At 39.1% G+C, this 18,126-nt stretch overlaps 1 protein-coding gene across 1 annotated transcript in view; it reads left to right on the top strand.

Moving 5' to 3' along the window:
• LOC109923503 (metabotropic glutamate receptor 4-like) overlaps window positions 1–18,126 on the top strand; it is a 995,260-nt gene that overhangs the window by 442,817 nt on the left and 534,317 nt on the right. The window contains exon 6 of the mRNA XM_048611839.1: window positions 4,317–4,457. Coding sequence (XP_048467796.1) covers window positions 4,317–4,457 — 141 coding nt within the window. The remainder of the gene's footprint in view (window positions 1–4,316; window positions 4,458–18,126) is intronic.

Genomic DNA, 18,126 nt, shown 5'->3' with positions numbered 1-18,126 from the left:
TTGAATTCTGTAAAAGACAACAATCTTAGCAGTTTAATAAACTACAAGGCCACACTATTCCGGTCAGTTGACTGCCCTAATAGTATAAGCCAGTGGCTTAAAGGGTAAATCTTTCTTCCTGCTGCAGAAGTGCCTGTCAAATTGAATCAATGATTACCTGATAACTGTGTGCATGGTATAAAATTGAATGTCCTATAAATTATGAAGACATGCTACCTGAATGCAAAATATTTACCTAAAACATTGGTAACAAGGCTAGAGAAAAGTTCATGCAGAAATCTTTGCACAGAGTGAAAGGTGTTGTCTTGACTTCCATACTATAGCAAAAGCCGTCAAAATACAGAAAATCCTATGTTCCGTGTGGCGGTTCCTCTTTTAGCATTTCCTTTGTAATGTAGGATCTGCAAAATGCTGGTCAATCACCAACATAACAATTATTTTTGTTGGATTTGATGGGTATTTTTACAGCCACGTGCCCTTCCTTATACCAACCCTCCTCATTTATCCAGTTTGGGGAGTTACACTAATGCACACTGGCTTGCCTATGCCAGCAGTTTGTTTTCTATGCTCTATCTGATCATAATATACATTTTGTTTTGATACTTGATAAAAACCCTAATACATGCACGGCAATACTGTGAAGTAAAGCTTGCATGTTAATCTTCTCCCATTTGCTTGTACAGCCCCCTCCCCTGCCTGGGCTACACAATGCAGGTAATCTTCGTCTTTGAGTATCAAACGTTACTGTAAGTATAATTGCAAGATCAGTAATTGGCCTTCTTGTGTGCAAGAGTGTGTCATCAGATTGTTGAGGACTGAACAAGACATGTTCATAACTTCAAAAGTTATCCAGCTCAATATTTCCTGACAATTGTGCTAACCTTTTAGACTGATGTTTATAGTGTGAATTGTCACTCATGCCAATATCAGCAAATATTCTGGGTTTCATAAAGTTTGTACATCCAAACCTGGGAAACAATTTCAATACTACTATTCCTTTGTCTACTATCATATCACTTTGTTCTTTGTATTTTGCAGTAGTATTATAGTGGGTACAACTGAGCTCTCTGCTAAATTCAGAGTTGGAAAGTCAATTCCTTCCTGTGCTTCCTATGCACAAGACTTGAACATGATACCATTAAATCAACATAGAACATAGTCATTATATTTTAAGGAGAATCGAACGTACAGAGGGTTATTTTGCTGAAGTTTGACAAACAGAAGCTAAATGGCTACTGGGCCACTGAAATATGTCTGTTTGGTCATCTGGTGTTAGCATGCAACATTGGTGCCAATTGCTGAATAGCCTGGAGCAGAGACAGCTGACTGGAAGCAAATTTCATGAAGCTGTATAGATATTTTTAATCAACTTGTTCATATATGTTATGACGTACCTCTGGAACATACTTGGGAATCTTGGTGAGAGATAGGGGCACTATCACTGTGTCAGAAAAGACCTTCTTCATGGAGCAATATAAATGGACTTCACACAACCATTTTGACTGAAAGGCTGACACATATTAATGGTTCAAGGACTGAGTGAGATACCATAAAAGTTTCACAGATACAACAGCAGATGTTCTGGTAGAGACTGCCAAGTGAAAGATGTAAGTTTTATATCTGTGAAGGGCATTTTGACACCGAAAGGTACTGGTGAAAATAGTCTCAATATACCTTGGTAGGGTTGGATAGATTAGCATGGTTTGTTTGAATACATTGCCTAGAGTAGAATTCTCAAGAGGTCCTTTCCTGGGATCTGTGAACAGTTATTAAGGGGCATAGTAGGTGTTTTAGTTAACCCCTCAGGAGCAGAGGTTTTATCTTTTCAACTCTACCCCAAATCCCAAAATAATACAGGATACAAGGCAGATGGGCAATCTGCTCACCACATTACACCAACTTATTCTGCAAATCCACCACAGATGAGCAATATGAAAGCAGTAAATGTACATGAAGGTTTTGAAAAGTGTAACCAAGTGCATTAATATACTGATTTAAGCTTTAGTAAATAGAAAGTACTGTGGATTCTGGAAATCTGAAACAAACAGAAAATGCTGAAGATACTCAGCAGATTTGGCAGCATCTGGTGAAAGAAACTGAGTTATTGTTTTGAATAAAATAATACTTCAGAGCCTTTCATAATTTCAGACTTTTAGTAATATCAGTCTCAGCACAGTATGGCTCGTAACACAAAATTTAGGAAAATGAAGGATTATTTAAAATTGATTGAACATGACTGTGTTTTTAGTTGGTTAACCTCTTAAATTCATAATCTGACTGCAATTTTAACTCATTCAAAATTCATTGGCTTTCAAAAATCAGATATCAGGTCGAATTCTACAGGAGTATTTTCAGAATGTTATGATTCAGATGTCTAGTGCTCTACCGACTATCTGGCATCACTCCATCCTGTTATGGTATGGTCTTCTCCTATAATGATATAAAGGGGGTAAATGATTAAGACACAGTGGGTGCTACAGATGTTACAGCTGGTATACACAGGAGCTTGGTGTTGACTTACTCCACAGGAGTGAGGAAGAGCATAAAGTTTAGTAGTGTGGGAGGAAGGGGAGAATAATGAGAATGAGTAAGGTCAAGTGTTTTATGTATCAGTGGGCGTATCCAAACATAAACATTGGTGGGAGGTGGGTGCAGTGGCACAGATAAGTGTGAAGTAGTTGAGGTCAAACTTTGCACTTAATCTGAGAGGTCATTACCTTCTTACAGCACAAAGCCCAGTCTTTGTTCTTGCTGTAAGAATCAGTCCACCAAACCCAAAATGATTGTAACTTGTTCAAAAAAACACAAGATTCAGCATCATTTGTGGTTGGCCAAAATGAATTCAACTTTAAATCCACTTGTAATCAAATAATCTGATAAACTCCAGGAAATGAATTACTTATAGGACATGGTCAAAGGTATAGAAGACTGGAAGTTGGTCACTGCTTAAGGATGCAAATGTCACTACTGAATTAATGCCATCCTAATTCTTATTTTGATTGAAAGTTGATGAGGGAAACTATTTATTACTTCAACAGTTAAAGAATCCAGAATTTAGTGAATATATGCAAATTCAGACAGCTACCTGTATTTTATTGTTTCAACATTTATTTCCCATCCGTAGTTACCATTTTGCTGCTATTGAGAAGGTAGTAAGGAGCTGCCTTCTCTAAACATCACAGTCAATGGGGATTGGTAAACTCAAAGTGCTGAGATTAAAAGAGTTCCTGGTTTTTGATCCATCATTAGTGAAGGAACAGTGAAATAGTGGCAAGACCAGGTGGTGTGTGGCTTAGAGTAGAACTTGCAGCTGGTAATGTTGTTGTGAATCTGGTTTAGAAGGTGCTGCCAAAGGACTCATTGGGTATTTCTGCAATGCATCTTGTACGTACTGCTTTCACTTTGCATTAGTCATGGTGGGAATAAATTTTAGAGATTGTTTTATTAGCATCACATCCACAATTTGCTTTGTTAGGATAGCTGAGCATTTTCAGGATGAATTTCCTGAATGCATCCAGGAAAATTGAGAGCATTCCATTGCACTGCTGGTGTGTGCCTTGTAGGTGGTGGATTGGCTTTGGGGAGTCAGAAGATTGAATTCTTGCCACAGCATTCCTAGCTTTTGATCTGCTCTTGTAGTCACAGTATTTATATAGCTGATCCAGTTTAGCTTCTGGTCAATGGTAACCTCCAGGGTGTTGATAGTGTGGGATTCAACAATGATAATCATAGATTCTTTACAGTGTTAAAAGAGCCCATTTGGCCCACCAAGTCTGCACTGACCCTCTGAAGAGCATCCCATCCAGACCCACCCCTATCACTGTAACCCCGCATTCACCATGGTTAATCCACCTAGCCTGCACAAACGAGAACATACAGGGCAATTTAGCATGGCCAATCCATCTAACCTGCACATCTTTGGACAGTGGGAGGAAACCAGAGCATCCAGCAGGAACTCTCGTAGATACAGGGAGAATGTGCAAACTCCACACAGTGACCCAACAGTGCTTACCACTGTGCCACTATGCTGCCATCTGTAATGCCAAGGAGTGTCAAAGGTTGAAGCTTAGTTTCTCATTTGTCGGACATGGTCATTGTGTAGCACTTGTTTTGTGTAAACGTTGCCTGTTGCATGTCAGCCCGAACCTGGATGTTGTCCAAATGTTGTGGCTTATGGACACCGACTGTTCCATTAACAGAGGAGCCATGATTCAGTTATTTGATGCTGACTTGAAAGTTTGAATAATCAATAGTCAAAAATCATTCAGCATTTTTACAGTAATGTGAGTGATTAACAAATGTTTCTTTTGTCATAGGATTTGATAGGTATTTCAAGAGTCGGACCCTGGAGAATAACAGAAGAAACATTTGGTTTGCAGAGTTTTGGGAAGCAAATTTCAAGTGCAAGCTGAGCCGACACGGATTTAAACGAGGAAGTCATGTTAAAAAATGTACAGGTATTGTGTGACCTTTAACCTTTATTTATAAAGTGCTAGTCTTCCATACTTCTTAGTTTCAAATATTACCCAAAGTCACACTTCTGTAAACAGCTTGTTGCAATTAAATAAAAAGAACAGTTTGTGGTAAAATTATTCAGCATTTAATTTTGCAAGAGAACTATTGCAAAGAAAATGTATGATTTATCTGAGAATGATTTACAATGACTTACCCAGAATGGCAATTGCTGCTTCTCTGTGTTTAAGACTTTGTCTCAACTTTACTATAAATCAATATTTCTCTCTATAATAGTGTTAGCCCATAACTGAAATGATCTGTGACCTAAATGCTGTGCAAATGACATTTTTTTAAAAAAGATCAATTTATTAAACAAATTAAGATTCAGATCAATCTTTACTATGAATGTATCAAATTTCTGTATAATTACTGCATTGATGACCACCAACTATAAAATGCCTTAGGATACTTTGCTAGGTTAATGATATTGAGCTGAGAATCATTTCACACATAAAGGATACACATAAATTTGAATGTTGAAGTTTTAATCTAGTCAATCCACTTTTAAGAAGAAATTGCTCTCAGCCATTTATGTAAAATAAATCAATATACACGCATCAGAGGTTTATTACATTTTTAGCCTTGAATGAAATAAATGGGTTAAGGCAAAAGACAAAAAAAAACATGCAATTATACGAGGTGTTCATGCAATAAAAGAAATGATCGAATCTAATAAATATACAGAAACTGAAATAAACCAGGTTGACGAGCATTTGTAAAGAGAAGTTAATGCTTTGTACATGAATCATTGCACAGCCTAAATTCAAAATCAATGATTTATCAATAAGGTTTGGATTTTCAGGGAATGCCAAGATAGTTGGCTAAAATAGAATTTCTTGTCTGACGTAAACACAAAATGAGGAAATCTATTTCCAGGTCTTTTCCAGGCATAAAACTATGGACTAATTTTGATAAATTCTTGTACACTGTTTACGTATCAATGCAACAAACTATTTGTCCTTAATAAATGTTACTGACTGGTTGAACATTTTTTGGAATTGGGGAACGAATTTCTCACATTCTAATGCTGCGGAAAAATTGATCAATGTCATTGTTGAAATAACAGAATTAATCATTGGAATAAGAAAAGCAGTCAGTGTGAGCATTGATATTAAATAGATTCTTTGGGTGGAAAACTGACATACACACTTATGGTTCTGCAAGCTGTGTATAAGATTCAGTGCTGATATACCCAAGTCATGTCCACAGTTATGTGCCCAATGAAGTAGTGAAGCTGATGTTTCAGAACAGTACAATAATAAAGTTTTTAATAGTTTTTCTCTCATACCTACAACAGACATTGCCTTTGAAGAGATACTGTACAGCGAGGTTATGATAAAGTACATACTTTTAGATGATGAGAATGCTTAAGGATCGAAAAAAGATCAGTCCCATCAATTTGTTCCTTTGTATCATATCCTTGAAGCCCTTTTTTCATCAGTTGTTGTGCTAACATAATGCTCAAAGCCAGCTCACCCAATTAAGAGAATGAGAAAATTAGTACTAGTCTGTGGGACCGCCCAAGAACTTAACCTAAGCCTTTATAGTTCTTGCTTCAGAAAAGATTAAAACAAACAGGGCTGAACTTGACCAGCCCTGTGGGAACAGGGTGGGAGGTGGGAGGACATTGAGTGATGTGTCTAATGTGTGGGGTTCTGGTTTAAACAGTCAGTTAATTTCTGATTTTTATAAGTGGTTCAAATCACCACCAGATCCCTGGCTGTAGACACTGGACTTATTTAGGGAATGTGAAATGAAGAAGGCAGTAGACAGGTGTTTCAGGGCGAAAGAATCTCTGCATTTATTTAAATACAAAAGGTAAGTATAATACAAGAAATATGGGTAAATGCAATAAACTGGAAAATTGACACAACCATCATACAGAGGACAGTAATACTATTAAATACACTTTTAGCTAGATTAAACACTAATAGAACCTAAAACCAACAATTTTAATAACAGGATCTTTAATCAGGCTTCCTACCCTTGGGACTGTCACCACCCGCCTTTCCTTCCCTGCTAGCTAGGTTGGAACATTGAGGTCACCGGAGTTTCAGCTCACCATTGAGGAAAACACGGTTTTGAAGTACGCCCAGTTGCTGATGTTCTTGCCGTCGGTTCTGTTGGTTTGGAGCAGGCCTGCATCTGGTAGTTCTTGTTTGGGAAGTTCTGATTGGCTTCGCCCTCTCAGTTTTCTTTGCTCTGGTGAGGCCCTTGGTTTGGCTTCCCTGTTCTTGGTTCTCGGTTCAGCCTCTGTGGTTCTCGGTTCAGCCTAATTTGTTCTTGGTTCCAAAGCTGCTGTAGAAGCTGCTTGTACAGAAGCTTGTTGGAAAGGCTTTCTCAGAGCTAGCAGTTATATTGACTCTATGACCTGTTATCTCCCCTCAAATCTGTAGTTTTCTTGAAACTTTCAATGTTCTCTTCTGAAGTTAATTGGCTTTTTGATCGTTAGAGTATTTGTTAAAGAATTTCAATTGAAGTTCAATGTCTGGTATCTCTGACTGCACTGTTTAGCTCGAGATATAAAAATGGTCTCAGGCTAGAGTCTGTCAGATTTGTTGATAGTTCTTTAAGAGAGGAGGCACAAATTGGCATTCCAGGTTGAACAAATGGATCTGGAGAACTATCTCTATGTTTGTGTATTTTCCCCAGAGCTCAGTCCAGCTGTCCCCTTTACTTTTAAATGTTTTGAAAAGTTCAGAGTCTTGTCCAATAATTTAGATGATGGGGATTTTTGCTCGATCCTACAATTCATCTCACTGTCATGCTATTTTGCCAGCCTAGACCCAATTTGAAACCAAATGTATAAGCTCCAGAATTCAGACACCTGGTCTATCCCTGTTATGGCCCAATGAAATGTTGACATATTGCTTGGGAGCATGAACAATGATGGAAGTTGAACTCTACTAATATTTGTCGAATCGTAGCCCTTTTTGTGCCCAATATCGGAATGCAAATTGTCCTCTTTACTATTTTGGTGAAATATAATTTGTCTTACATTGCTAATTTTTACATTTTATATTCCCCTGTGCTTAACATATTGATGATTTTCCCGGATCAACACTGTCAAATTCATTCATCTTCATACCTTTCTGTAGCTCACCTCCATCCTTTCTTCAAATTCTGAATACTTTCCTGAGACCTGCAATTATCATTTCTTGCCTCTGCATCCTCTGAATAGCAATAATATCTTGGTGATTAGGTAATAGAATTGCATACAGCATTCCAGATGGGGTCTGTGAAACACCTTGCAAAGCAACAATACAGCTTCATCTGATTTGCATTCAATTCATTATCTCTTCAATTCAGTACTGTATTTGATATTTTTACTGCAGCTGAGCATCTTGCTGATGCCTTCCTAGATCTTTCCAGTATTGAGGATCTTATCCTAATTGGCATTTATACATTTAGCATATATGAATTTTTTTTTGTTGGCTCTTTGCTGCCATGACTTCCCTCATGCACTGTGATTTATGTGCTCTGTGTATTGTGAATAATCCAGATACTTTCTGAAATTGTTTTTCCCTCATTATTTTTCCGAGTCCTGTTTTGTGATACTTAATTCATGAATCAAATTTCGGATGCAACGCTGAATATGGAAATACAAATACTGATGAATGCAGTGCTGAAAGTACATTTTAAAAAAGACAGAATAGTCATTTAAAGCTATTTTTCTGTGCCAAAACAATTTTTTTTTAAGCTAAGGCACCTTTTATTCATCAGAAATTAAACTAATTCATCTTGGGCATTTTGCCTTTGCAGCCTTGATGGAATAAGGATTAGTTGCACTTTGCAATGGAAAATACAAGATGTAGTACAATAGTACATGCAATAGCGTTGTGAATATTTTATCATCCAACTGATCACAGGCAGCTTAATAAATGGCCAATTACATTATAACAGTTCAAGATCAACATCCATAGTATCCTGGTTCAGGTTCAGCAATTGTACATAAAAGAATAAGCTTTCCACAGAGCCTCTGACAAACTGATGACAGTGGGAATGGTAGCACTAAGAAATCTGAGCTATTTATTGCAAGGCAAAACAGCCTTCTTGATTAGCACCCCATCCACTTCCAAATTGCTCATGCTCTTTCATACCACATTTGGTCAATTGTTGCCTTGATGTCAAGGGCAGTCACTCTTTTGGAGCAAGGCCAAAGTGAGGTCCACTGCTGAATGGCCTTGGCAAAACCCAAATTTGACTTTGGTGAGCATGTTGTTCTCAGTAAGTGCTGGTTAATAGTGCTGTCCATTGCACCTTCTGTTAATTATTGGTGATTGAAAGTGGACTGATGGCACAGTAATTAGATGTGTCCTGCTTCATGTGGACAGCATATATATGAACAGTTTTTCACATTGGCAGATGCTAGTGTTGGAGCTTTATTGGAATTGCTAAATCAGGAGCGTGGCAGTTCTGGAACACCAGCCTTCAGTACTACAGCTACAGTACGACAGGATATTGTCAGGTCCGCGGCCCTGCTGTACCAAGTGCCTTGATCAGCACCCCCATCCATTTGCATAATCCATTCATTGATATCACGTGTAGTGAAGTACATTTTCTGAATACTGGCATACATAATGCTGGGGTTTCAGAATAAGGCTGTGGTAGATCATCCACATGGTATTTCTCACTGAAGATGCTTGCAAGTCCTTCAGAACTATCTTTTGTAATTGTGTCCTGGGCTATCGTGTCAATGAGACTTTTGGAACCTGATTATCTGGTAAATTGCTTTATTTTCCATCATTATTCATAACTGGATGTGGGAAGTAAAATGCTTTGATCGGATCCATTGGTTGTTTGTATCACTTAACTTTCTTCAGCTTGTTGCTTCTGCTGTTGAGTATGCATGTGGCTCTAAGTTGTATTTTCAGCAGGATGGCACCTCATTTTTGGTGCGCCATTTTTGGTGTTCCTGATGTACTTTTAGACTGTCTTCATAAAACCAGCGATGTTCCCCTGACTTGATTGTCGCAGTAGAATGAGGGATATGCCTCATGTCATACAAACTGCATAGGTAAAAAAAGGGGTGAGGTTCTAAAGGCAAAATACAGGGAGCTAGGAAGAAAGGTAAGAAATTCGACCTCAAAGGTAGTGATCTCAGGGTTACTATCGGTGCCACGTGCTACTCAGAGGATAAATGACAGGATAAAGCGGATGAATATGTGGCTGCAAAGGTGGTGTCAGGGGGAGGGTTTCAGATTCCTGGGGCATTGGGACCGGTTCTGGGGGAAGTCGGACCTGTACAGATTGGATGGGTTACAACTGGGCAGAACTGGGACTGATGTCGGGGGGTGGTGGGGATGGGGCGGGGTGGGGGGGGGGGGGGGGGGGGGGGGTGGATTGTGGTGGGGAGGTGTTTGCTAGAGCGGTTGGGGAAGGTTTAAACTAATATGCCAGAGGGCTGGGAACCTATGTAAGGGCTCAGAGAAGAATGCAGCAAGGACAAATACAAAAGGTAGAAAAGAGAATAAGAAAAATGATATGCTGAGAAACCAAAGACAAAATTCAAACAGGACTTTTGAGAAAGATAAGGAGGAGACAAGCACTGTTAAAAGGACAAATTTAAAGGCCTTATGCCTTAATGTGTGGAGCATCTGCAGTAAAATGGATGAACTAATCGTGCAGATAGATGGAAACGGATACGATATAATTGGGATTACAGAGACATGGCTGCAGGGTGACCAGGGATGGGAACTGAATGTCCCAGCGTATTCAGTATTTAGGAAGGACAGGCAAAATGGAAAAGGTGGTGGAGTGGCATTGCTGGTTAAAGAGGAAATTAACACAATAGTGAGAAAGGATATTAGCTCTGATAATGTGGAGTCTGTATGGGTAGCGTTGAGAAATACCAAGGGGCAAAAAACGTTAGTGGTGTCTTATATATACCCCCCAAACTGCAGTGGTGATGTCAACAGGAAAATAAGAGATGCATGTGATAAGGGAATATTGGTGATCGTGGGTGATTTTAATCTGCACATAGATTGGGCAAATCAAATTAGCCACAATGCCATAGAGGAGCAATTTCTGGACCGTATACGGGATGGTTTTCTTGACCAATGTGTGGAGGAACCAACTGGAGAGAAGGCCATCTTAGACAGGGTGCTGTGTAATGAGAAGGGAATCATTGCCAATCTAGCTGTGTGAGACTCCTTAAGGAAGAGCGACCATAACATGATAGAATTTTTTTATCAAGATGGAGAGTGAGGTTGCTGATTTGAAGACTAGGGTGCTGAACCTTAATAGAGAAAACTACGAGGATATGAAGCATAAGTTAGCCTTGATAGATTGAGGAGAGTTACTTAAAAGGATGACAGTGGATAGGCAATGGCAAATATTCAAGGAATGTGTGGGGAAACTGTAACAACTGTTTATTCCTGTCTGTCACAAAAACAAAATGGGTAACAGGGCCAATCCATGGCTTATAAAGGAAATAAGAGAGAGTAAACAATCCAAGGAAGAAGTGTACAGATTGGCCAAGAAAATTAATAAATCTGAGGATTAGTTGCAGTTTAGAATTCAGCAAAGAAGGACCAAGAGATTGAATAAGAAGGGGAAAATAGAGAATGAAAGTAAGCTTGCAGGGAACATAAAGACTGATGCTAAGAATTTTGAAAGGTACATGAAGACAAAGAGGTTGGTAAAGTCAAATTTAGTTAGCCTACAGTCAGAAACAGGGGAATGTATAATGGGGGATAAAGAAATGGCTGAGGAACTGAATACATACTTTGGTTCTGTCTTCACACTAGATGTCACAAATCAGATACCACAGTTGTTGGAGGATGCAAGATTCAGTCAGAGGGAAGAATTGAGGGCGATCAACAACATTAGTAGAGAAATGGTGCTGGGAAAATTGTTGGGATTGAAGGCCGATAAATCCCCAGAGCCTGACAATCTACATCCCAGAGTACTTAAGGAAATAGCTCTAGAAATAGTGGATGCATTGGTGGTCATCTTCCAGGATTCTATAGACTCTCGAACAGTCCCTGCAGATTGGACGGTGGCAAATAGCACTCCAATATTCAAAAAGAGAGGTAGAAAGAAAGCAGGAAATTATAGACTGGTGAGCCTAACATAGGTAGTGGGGAAAATTCTCGAATCCATTGTCAAGGATTTAATAGCAGAGCATTTAGAAAGCAGTGGCAAGATCAGACAGAGTCAGCATGGATTTATGAAGAGGAAATCATGCTTGACAAATCTGTTGGAATTCTATGAAGATGTAATGGGTAGGGTTGACAAGGAGGAGCTAGTCGATGTAGGATATTTGGACTTGCAAAAAACGTTTGACAAGGTCCCACATAAGAGATTAAAGCACATTGGATTGGGGGAAGTGTATTGAAATGGATAGAAAACTGGTTGGTAGACAGGAAACAAAGAGTAGGAATTAATGGGTCCTTTCAAAGTGGCAGGCAGTAACTAATGGGGTGCCACAGGGATTGGTGCTGGGACCCCAGCTATTCACAATATATATTAATGATTTGGATGAGGGAATAAAAATACCAAGTTGGGTGGGAGGGTGAACTGTGATGAGGATGTAGAAATCCTTCAGCATGATCTCGACAGATTGGGTGAGTGGGCAAATCAATGGCAGATGCAATATAATTTCAATAAATATGAGGTTATTCACTTCGGAAGTGAAAACAAGAAGGCAGATTAATAGCTGAATGGCTGTAAATTGGGAGAGGAGAGTTTGCACCGGTACCTGGGTGTTCTTGTGCACCAGTCGCTGAAGGTAAGCATGCAGGTGCAGCAGGCAATAAAGAACGCAAATGGTATGTTGGCCTTCATTGCGAGTGGTTTTGAGTACAGGAGCAGGGATGTGTTGTTGCAGTTATACAGGGCCTTGGTGAGACCACACCTGGAATATTGTGGGCAGTTTTGGTATCTTTTTCTGAGGAAGGATGCTGTTACTCTTGAGGGAGCGCAGCAAAGTTTTACCAGGCTGATTCCGGGATGGCGGGTCTGATGTATGAGGAGGGATTTACTAGGTTGGTATTGTTTTCACTCAAGTTCAGATGAATAAGGGGGGATCTCATAGAGGCTTATAAAATTCTAACAGAAGTAGACAGGGTAGATGCAGGGAAGATGTTCCCAATGGTGGGAGTGTTCAGAACCAGGGGTCATAGTATGAGGATTCGGGGTAGACCATTTAAGACAGAGATGAGGAGATATTTCTTCACCCAAAGAGTGGTGATCCTGTGGAACTCATTGCCACAGGAAATAATTGATGCCAAAACATTGAATGTATTCCAGAGGCAACTAGATATAGCACTTGGAGTGAATGGGATCAAAGGTTATGGGGAGAAAGCAGGATGAGGCTATTGAGTTGGGCAATCAACCATGATCATGAAGAATGACGGAGCAGGCTAAAAGGGCTGAATGGCCTCCTCCTGCCCCTATCTTCTGTCTTTCTATGCCAGGCTATATGGATTGTGGTCCAGTACTGTTCTGCTACTGTAATTAATCCACAGAACCTAATGCGTGCTCAGTGTTATGCTGCCTTTCTCTATTTTGAATCTATCCCATTTAGAATGATAGAGTGTTGCACAATATGATGGATGGTACTCTCTGTGGAAAGATGGGACTTTGTCTCCACATAGAGTGTGTTGATTTCACTCCAGCCTATACTGTAAAGGGCAGGCGCATCAGTGACAGATTGCTGATAGCAAGATCAAGCAAATTCTTCTCCCTTGTTGGTTCCCTCACCAGCTGCCACAGGCCAATTCTGGGAGGTAGGTGCCTCAGAATTTGGATCAATAATAGTGTTAATGAGCACTCTTGGTGGTGGACATTGAAGTTCCCCACCCAAGGTACACTTTGTGCCCTTGCCACACTCAGTGTTTCTTCCAAATGACATTCAACATAGACTTTTTCGTCAGTTGAGGGAGGACGCTAGGTGGTAAGCAACAAGATGTTTAATTAATTACACTTGTTTGCTGCCTTTGGGAAGGGTCCAAATTTCAGTTGAATCATTTCAGCACATGAACACTAACAGACATTGAGCATAGGAGTTGGGATGCCATTTTGAGGTTGTACAGGATGTTGTAGAGGTCACTTTTGAAGTACTGTGGACAGTTCTGGCTGCCCTGCAATAGGAAAGATATTATTAAATTGGAGAGGGTTCAGAAAATATTTACCAGGATGTTGCTGGGACTGAAGGGTTTCAGTTGTAAGGGGAGACTGGATAGGCTGGGACTTTTCACACTGGAGTGTAGGAAGTTGAGGGGTGACCTTATAGAGGTTTACAAAATCATGAGGGGCATGGATAAGGTGAATGGTAAGTGTCTTTTCCCTCGGGTGGGGGATTTCAAAATCAGGGGACACATTTTTAAGGTGTGAGGAGAAAGATTTAAAAGGGATCTGAAGGGCAACTTTTTCACGCAGGATGGATTGTGTGGGAGTTGAACTGCCAGAAGAAGTAGTAGACTCAGGTACAGTTACAACATTTAAAAGACATTTGGACAGGTATATGAATAGAATTTAGAGGGATACAGGCCAAATGCAAGTAAGTGGGATTAGTTTAGTTTGGGAAACTTGGTCAGTATGAATGAGTTGGACCGAAGGGTCTGTTTCCATGCTGTCTGACTCTATGACTGTCTGAGACACGTTTTGAAAGTTTTTAATGATTTTTTTTTGAGGTAATGACTATTGTATGCTAATCTACATCAGAAGTAATCCTATCACAGTTTTCTTTTTGCCTTGCAGTCATCAGGACTGACACAAATGAAATCAAACCTGGAAAGGGAATACCAATTTATACAGCATGAGGAGACGGTGCTAATTAGTTGGACCATAATTGTCATGGAGATGAAACAGAAACTGTCAACTATCATTTGTGATTTTTTAAAATAAAAACTCAGATAAAGCAAGTGAATTCTGATTGATCAGGGTGTTGCCACGATTGATGATTGATCAGGGCATTGCCACAGGGATGTGGTAAGGATTCACAATCTCCATGACCTGTCCTTGATGAAAAAGGTGCGAGCTATATGCCCATTCCTTTTGCCAATGTAGAACAAGGCCCCGAGTTTTCAAATAACCAAGCTATAAAGGCGCTTTACACATATTGCAAATCGTTATTGTGAAATGAGTTTTACTAACAGTGTATTGCCAGCTATTTAGGCCATATGTCCAAATGACTGATGGACTGTGTCACGCCTGGGTTTGCAAACCTCAGATCACCATGTCAAGCATTAGATATTTTATATTTAGTAGTTTTGTGTATACACGGTGCATCACACCATGAGTCTGACTGATAATTGTTTTTTTTTAAAAGGTAATTCGTAGTATAGTCAGGATTATTCAACTAATGTTGTCTTATAGCAGGATCACACATAATGTTGGACAGGGTGATCTAAAGCCAAAAAAGAATGAGTACAATCAGCATGCTGCCTACTAGGAACGTTCAACTGGTGTGTTGTTTGATGTAGTCTTTGACTAGTTCCCTGCCCAGAAGTCACCTTGATTGATAGGCTTGACATTGACTTGGGCATGGAGGACTCCAAAGCATACCATTGGACCAGGTACAGGTTGCGCATCTGATCCTTCAGGATAAGGAGTAGAGTATCTCCTGAATCTGCAGGCCGTTCTCTGGAGAGAGGTGAAAGAAGCAGTGCTATAAGGATACCTTCTATCTCCAAAAGCCATCCTTCTTTTCCCGAAGTTATCAGGTTTTCTGAGCCTTGGAAAACGTAGCAAGCCTCAGCTAAATCTGCAAAACAGGTTTCTTCTGATGTTGCCAGCTTCTTTAAAATATCTGCTAGGAGTAGGATGCTTACACATTCCTTGTCCTATCTCCATTAAACCTGAAATTTGATTGATAGAAGATGGAACAAAAACAAATTGCTGAAAAAGACTCAGCAGGTCTGGCAGCATCTATGGAGAGTTAAGATTTCGGGTCCAGTGACCCTCCTTCAGAACTGATCATCTGCAGTTCTTTTGGTTTGTATCTTGACAGGAGATGGGTTGGGTTTGACATTTTCAATATTTAACCTCTGACCGGACTTCATCCTGTCATTTTCAGATGTTAAATAACTGGTCTTTATTATTATTTGCTGATTTCATAGTTAATAGGTTTCAAAATTCCAAATGTCAGAATGTCAACTTGCATCTCTCAATCTCAAATTTCAAGAAAATATTCAAACATTACTGAACATATTTTTCATATAATGTAGCTGCCTATACTTTCCAGAAAGCTTGCTTAAAGTACTTTGCTTTCATTTAGTCTCTGTTTTTATATACAGTCACACAGTTGTGCAGTTTTATTGCAGAAACAGAAGACAATGGAGCAAGTCTAATAGGTTGTCCTGAAGACATTTTGTTTAAATCTCTGTATGCAGAGTTAATCTCATTGAGAGATAACTACAGTGAGATTTGGCCTGGAGATACATTTGACTTGAGATGTGTACAAAACAATTGCCTCTTTGCTTCATCTTTGAGCTGTTGATTGGGTGAATGTTTCAGACACAAGCCAAGTGCCATCTTTGAAATTAACAGCTTTCAGAAAGCCCAAGTGGCCAACATTTTACCTCAAACTTGTAAGATTGCTTTTTGAGTTCCAAAGGATCTTACTTAAGTTGGTATATCTGGCACAGATTAACATTTCAATTGTCCTTGTGAGCTAGACATTACTCAAAAACAAGAGTGCCTTACTGTGTGCCTGAACTAAATATCGAGAGCATGAAATTGTGTAGAAGATTTCCCATTGCAGGAAAGCCCACCATCAAAGGAATTAGACAATCCTAATTTTAAAAAAAACAAAGAATTCTGGATGTTTGAAATCAGAAACAAAAATAGAAATGATTGGAAAAGCTCGGCAGGCCTGGCAGCATCTGTGGACAGAAAGCAGAGTTCATGTCCTAGGTCCAGTGGCCCTTCTTCAGAAGAGATTTTCCGTTAATTTAGAAAAGGTGAACGTAAATGTTCATAACAAGGTTAACTTTGCATGTATAACCGTTTTAGCCTGTTTTTTCTTTCATTCCTGAAGCACACAACTCTCTTAAATCATAATTGAAGATCTTCAACGTCAACTAACTTACAATGCAATGCTGTTAGCATATAAGCTTGTGAGGAATTAGGATAATGTATTTCAGAGAAGAGGAAGTGAATGTTCTTTGCAATGGCTGCTTGATGGTTTTGTATTTTAATTCAATTATGGAATGTTTACCAGTGTATCTGCTTCAATGTGTTTGGCTGTTTGATTTAAAATGTAAAATAATTTCCCAAAAGTGTTTCTTTGCATATGTATTTTATAACTATTTTCACATAATGGGAGAGAATTATGCACTGATTTCCACTCTGTTCCAGTACTCATGTATTCTGAAGCTCACACTTATATTCTTCATAAACTGGTTCACAGTTGACACAGAGTAGGAGCAACACAGCTGGATAGAGGCACAGAGACTGACTAACTTCTTTTGATGCTTTTATTTTGACGTGATCACTTTTTCCAGTGAATGCTTTCAATTGCATTAAATAATCCCTTATTGTGCAGTCTACAGGTGTAATTCTACAGACAGGGTGATTCAAGCTGTTGATATTTTTCTAGTTCTAGGTGGACCCTTTACATATCTCTGATGCTTAATCTATATATTTATGGTTGGAAAGACAGATTTGTCATAATGATGTTTGTATTTTCCTGATTTTACTGAAGAATCTATAGCTAGGTATCTCGTACCTAAAATGGTGCCGTAGTTGGCGACTTGTAAACTTTTCACTGTGCTCGTTTGAGTACGTGTGACAATAAAGCTAATTCAATTCTAATTCAATTGAATATGCACCATTGAGAATTCTAATCTGTCCATCTGCAGCAAATCTCACCATCTCTGGAGATGGGTCTTCCAGGCAGGGTAATTTATAAAAGGTGATATCCACGCAGGTTTTGTTATTTGTGAGATTCTGGAATAATTGCTTAAGTGGATACATTTAAAAATGAATGTTTATTGATGTGTCACTTGAGAGAAAGCCTCTCCAACAGTCATTCTACAGAGGAACAAAACCTAGGCCCCTTATGCGTTGTATGATGCTATTGTTTAATTTATTGCATCACTTTTTGTGTTCCGATTATGTTCCAGGTATTTTCTTACTCTTATTCAAACTAATGTGATGTTAGCAGCTGGTGCTGTGTAGAGTCTAATGGCATCATGGTTAGGTTTAGTAAAAGATCTCAATGTTGGACACTGTTTAATAATAAACTATTTTTCTAAACACCCTAGTAAATTATCATTACTAGCATCAAATTCTTTTGTAAACTGTATACAATGAAAATGTGACCCGAGTGTCATAATATTTTCAGTATTTGCTGACTGGTTGTGAGAAGTGGACAGTGAGGCCAATTGATGACCCATTCTATGTAGCTTCTATAGGAATAGATCTTTCATATACCGACTGGACATTCATTATCTCAGGCATACAAGAACAGTTCAGAGTGGGATTTTAACTCATAGATGAAAAGCAGGAAAGGGTTAGAGAGAATGCCAAATCAACAGACTTGCAAAACGAATCCTCCATAAATTTCCATTTTTAACAACAGTGGATTTGAGATTCTCCGAGTAATGCAGGTGGTCTGTGATAAATGAGGCTTTGATCTTAATATTGTCACCATCACTAAAA

Source organism: Rhincodon typus, chromosome 25, assembly GCF_021869965.1.
Source record: "Rhincodon typus isolate 14 chromosome 25, sRhiTyp1.1, whole genome shotgun sequence".
Taxonomy (NCBI): Eukaryota; Metazoa; Chordata; class Chondrichthyes; order Orectolobiformes; family Rhincodontidae; genus Rhincodon; species Rhincodon typus.
The sequence above is the reverse complement of the archived record's forward strand: the minus strand, read 5'-3'. Positions and strand labels throughout refer to the sequence as shown.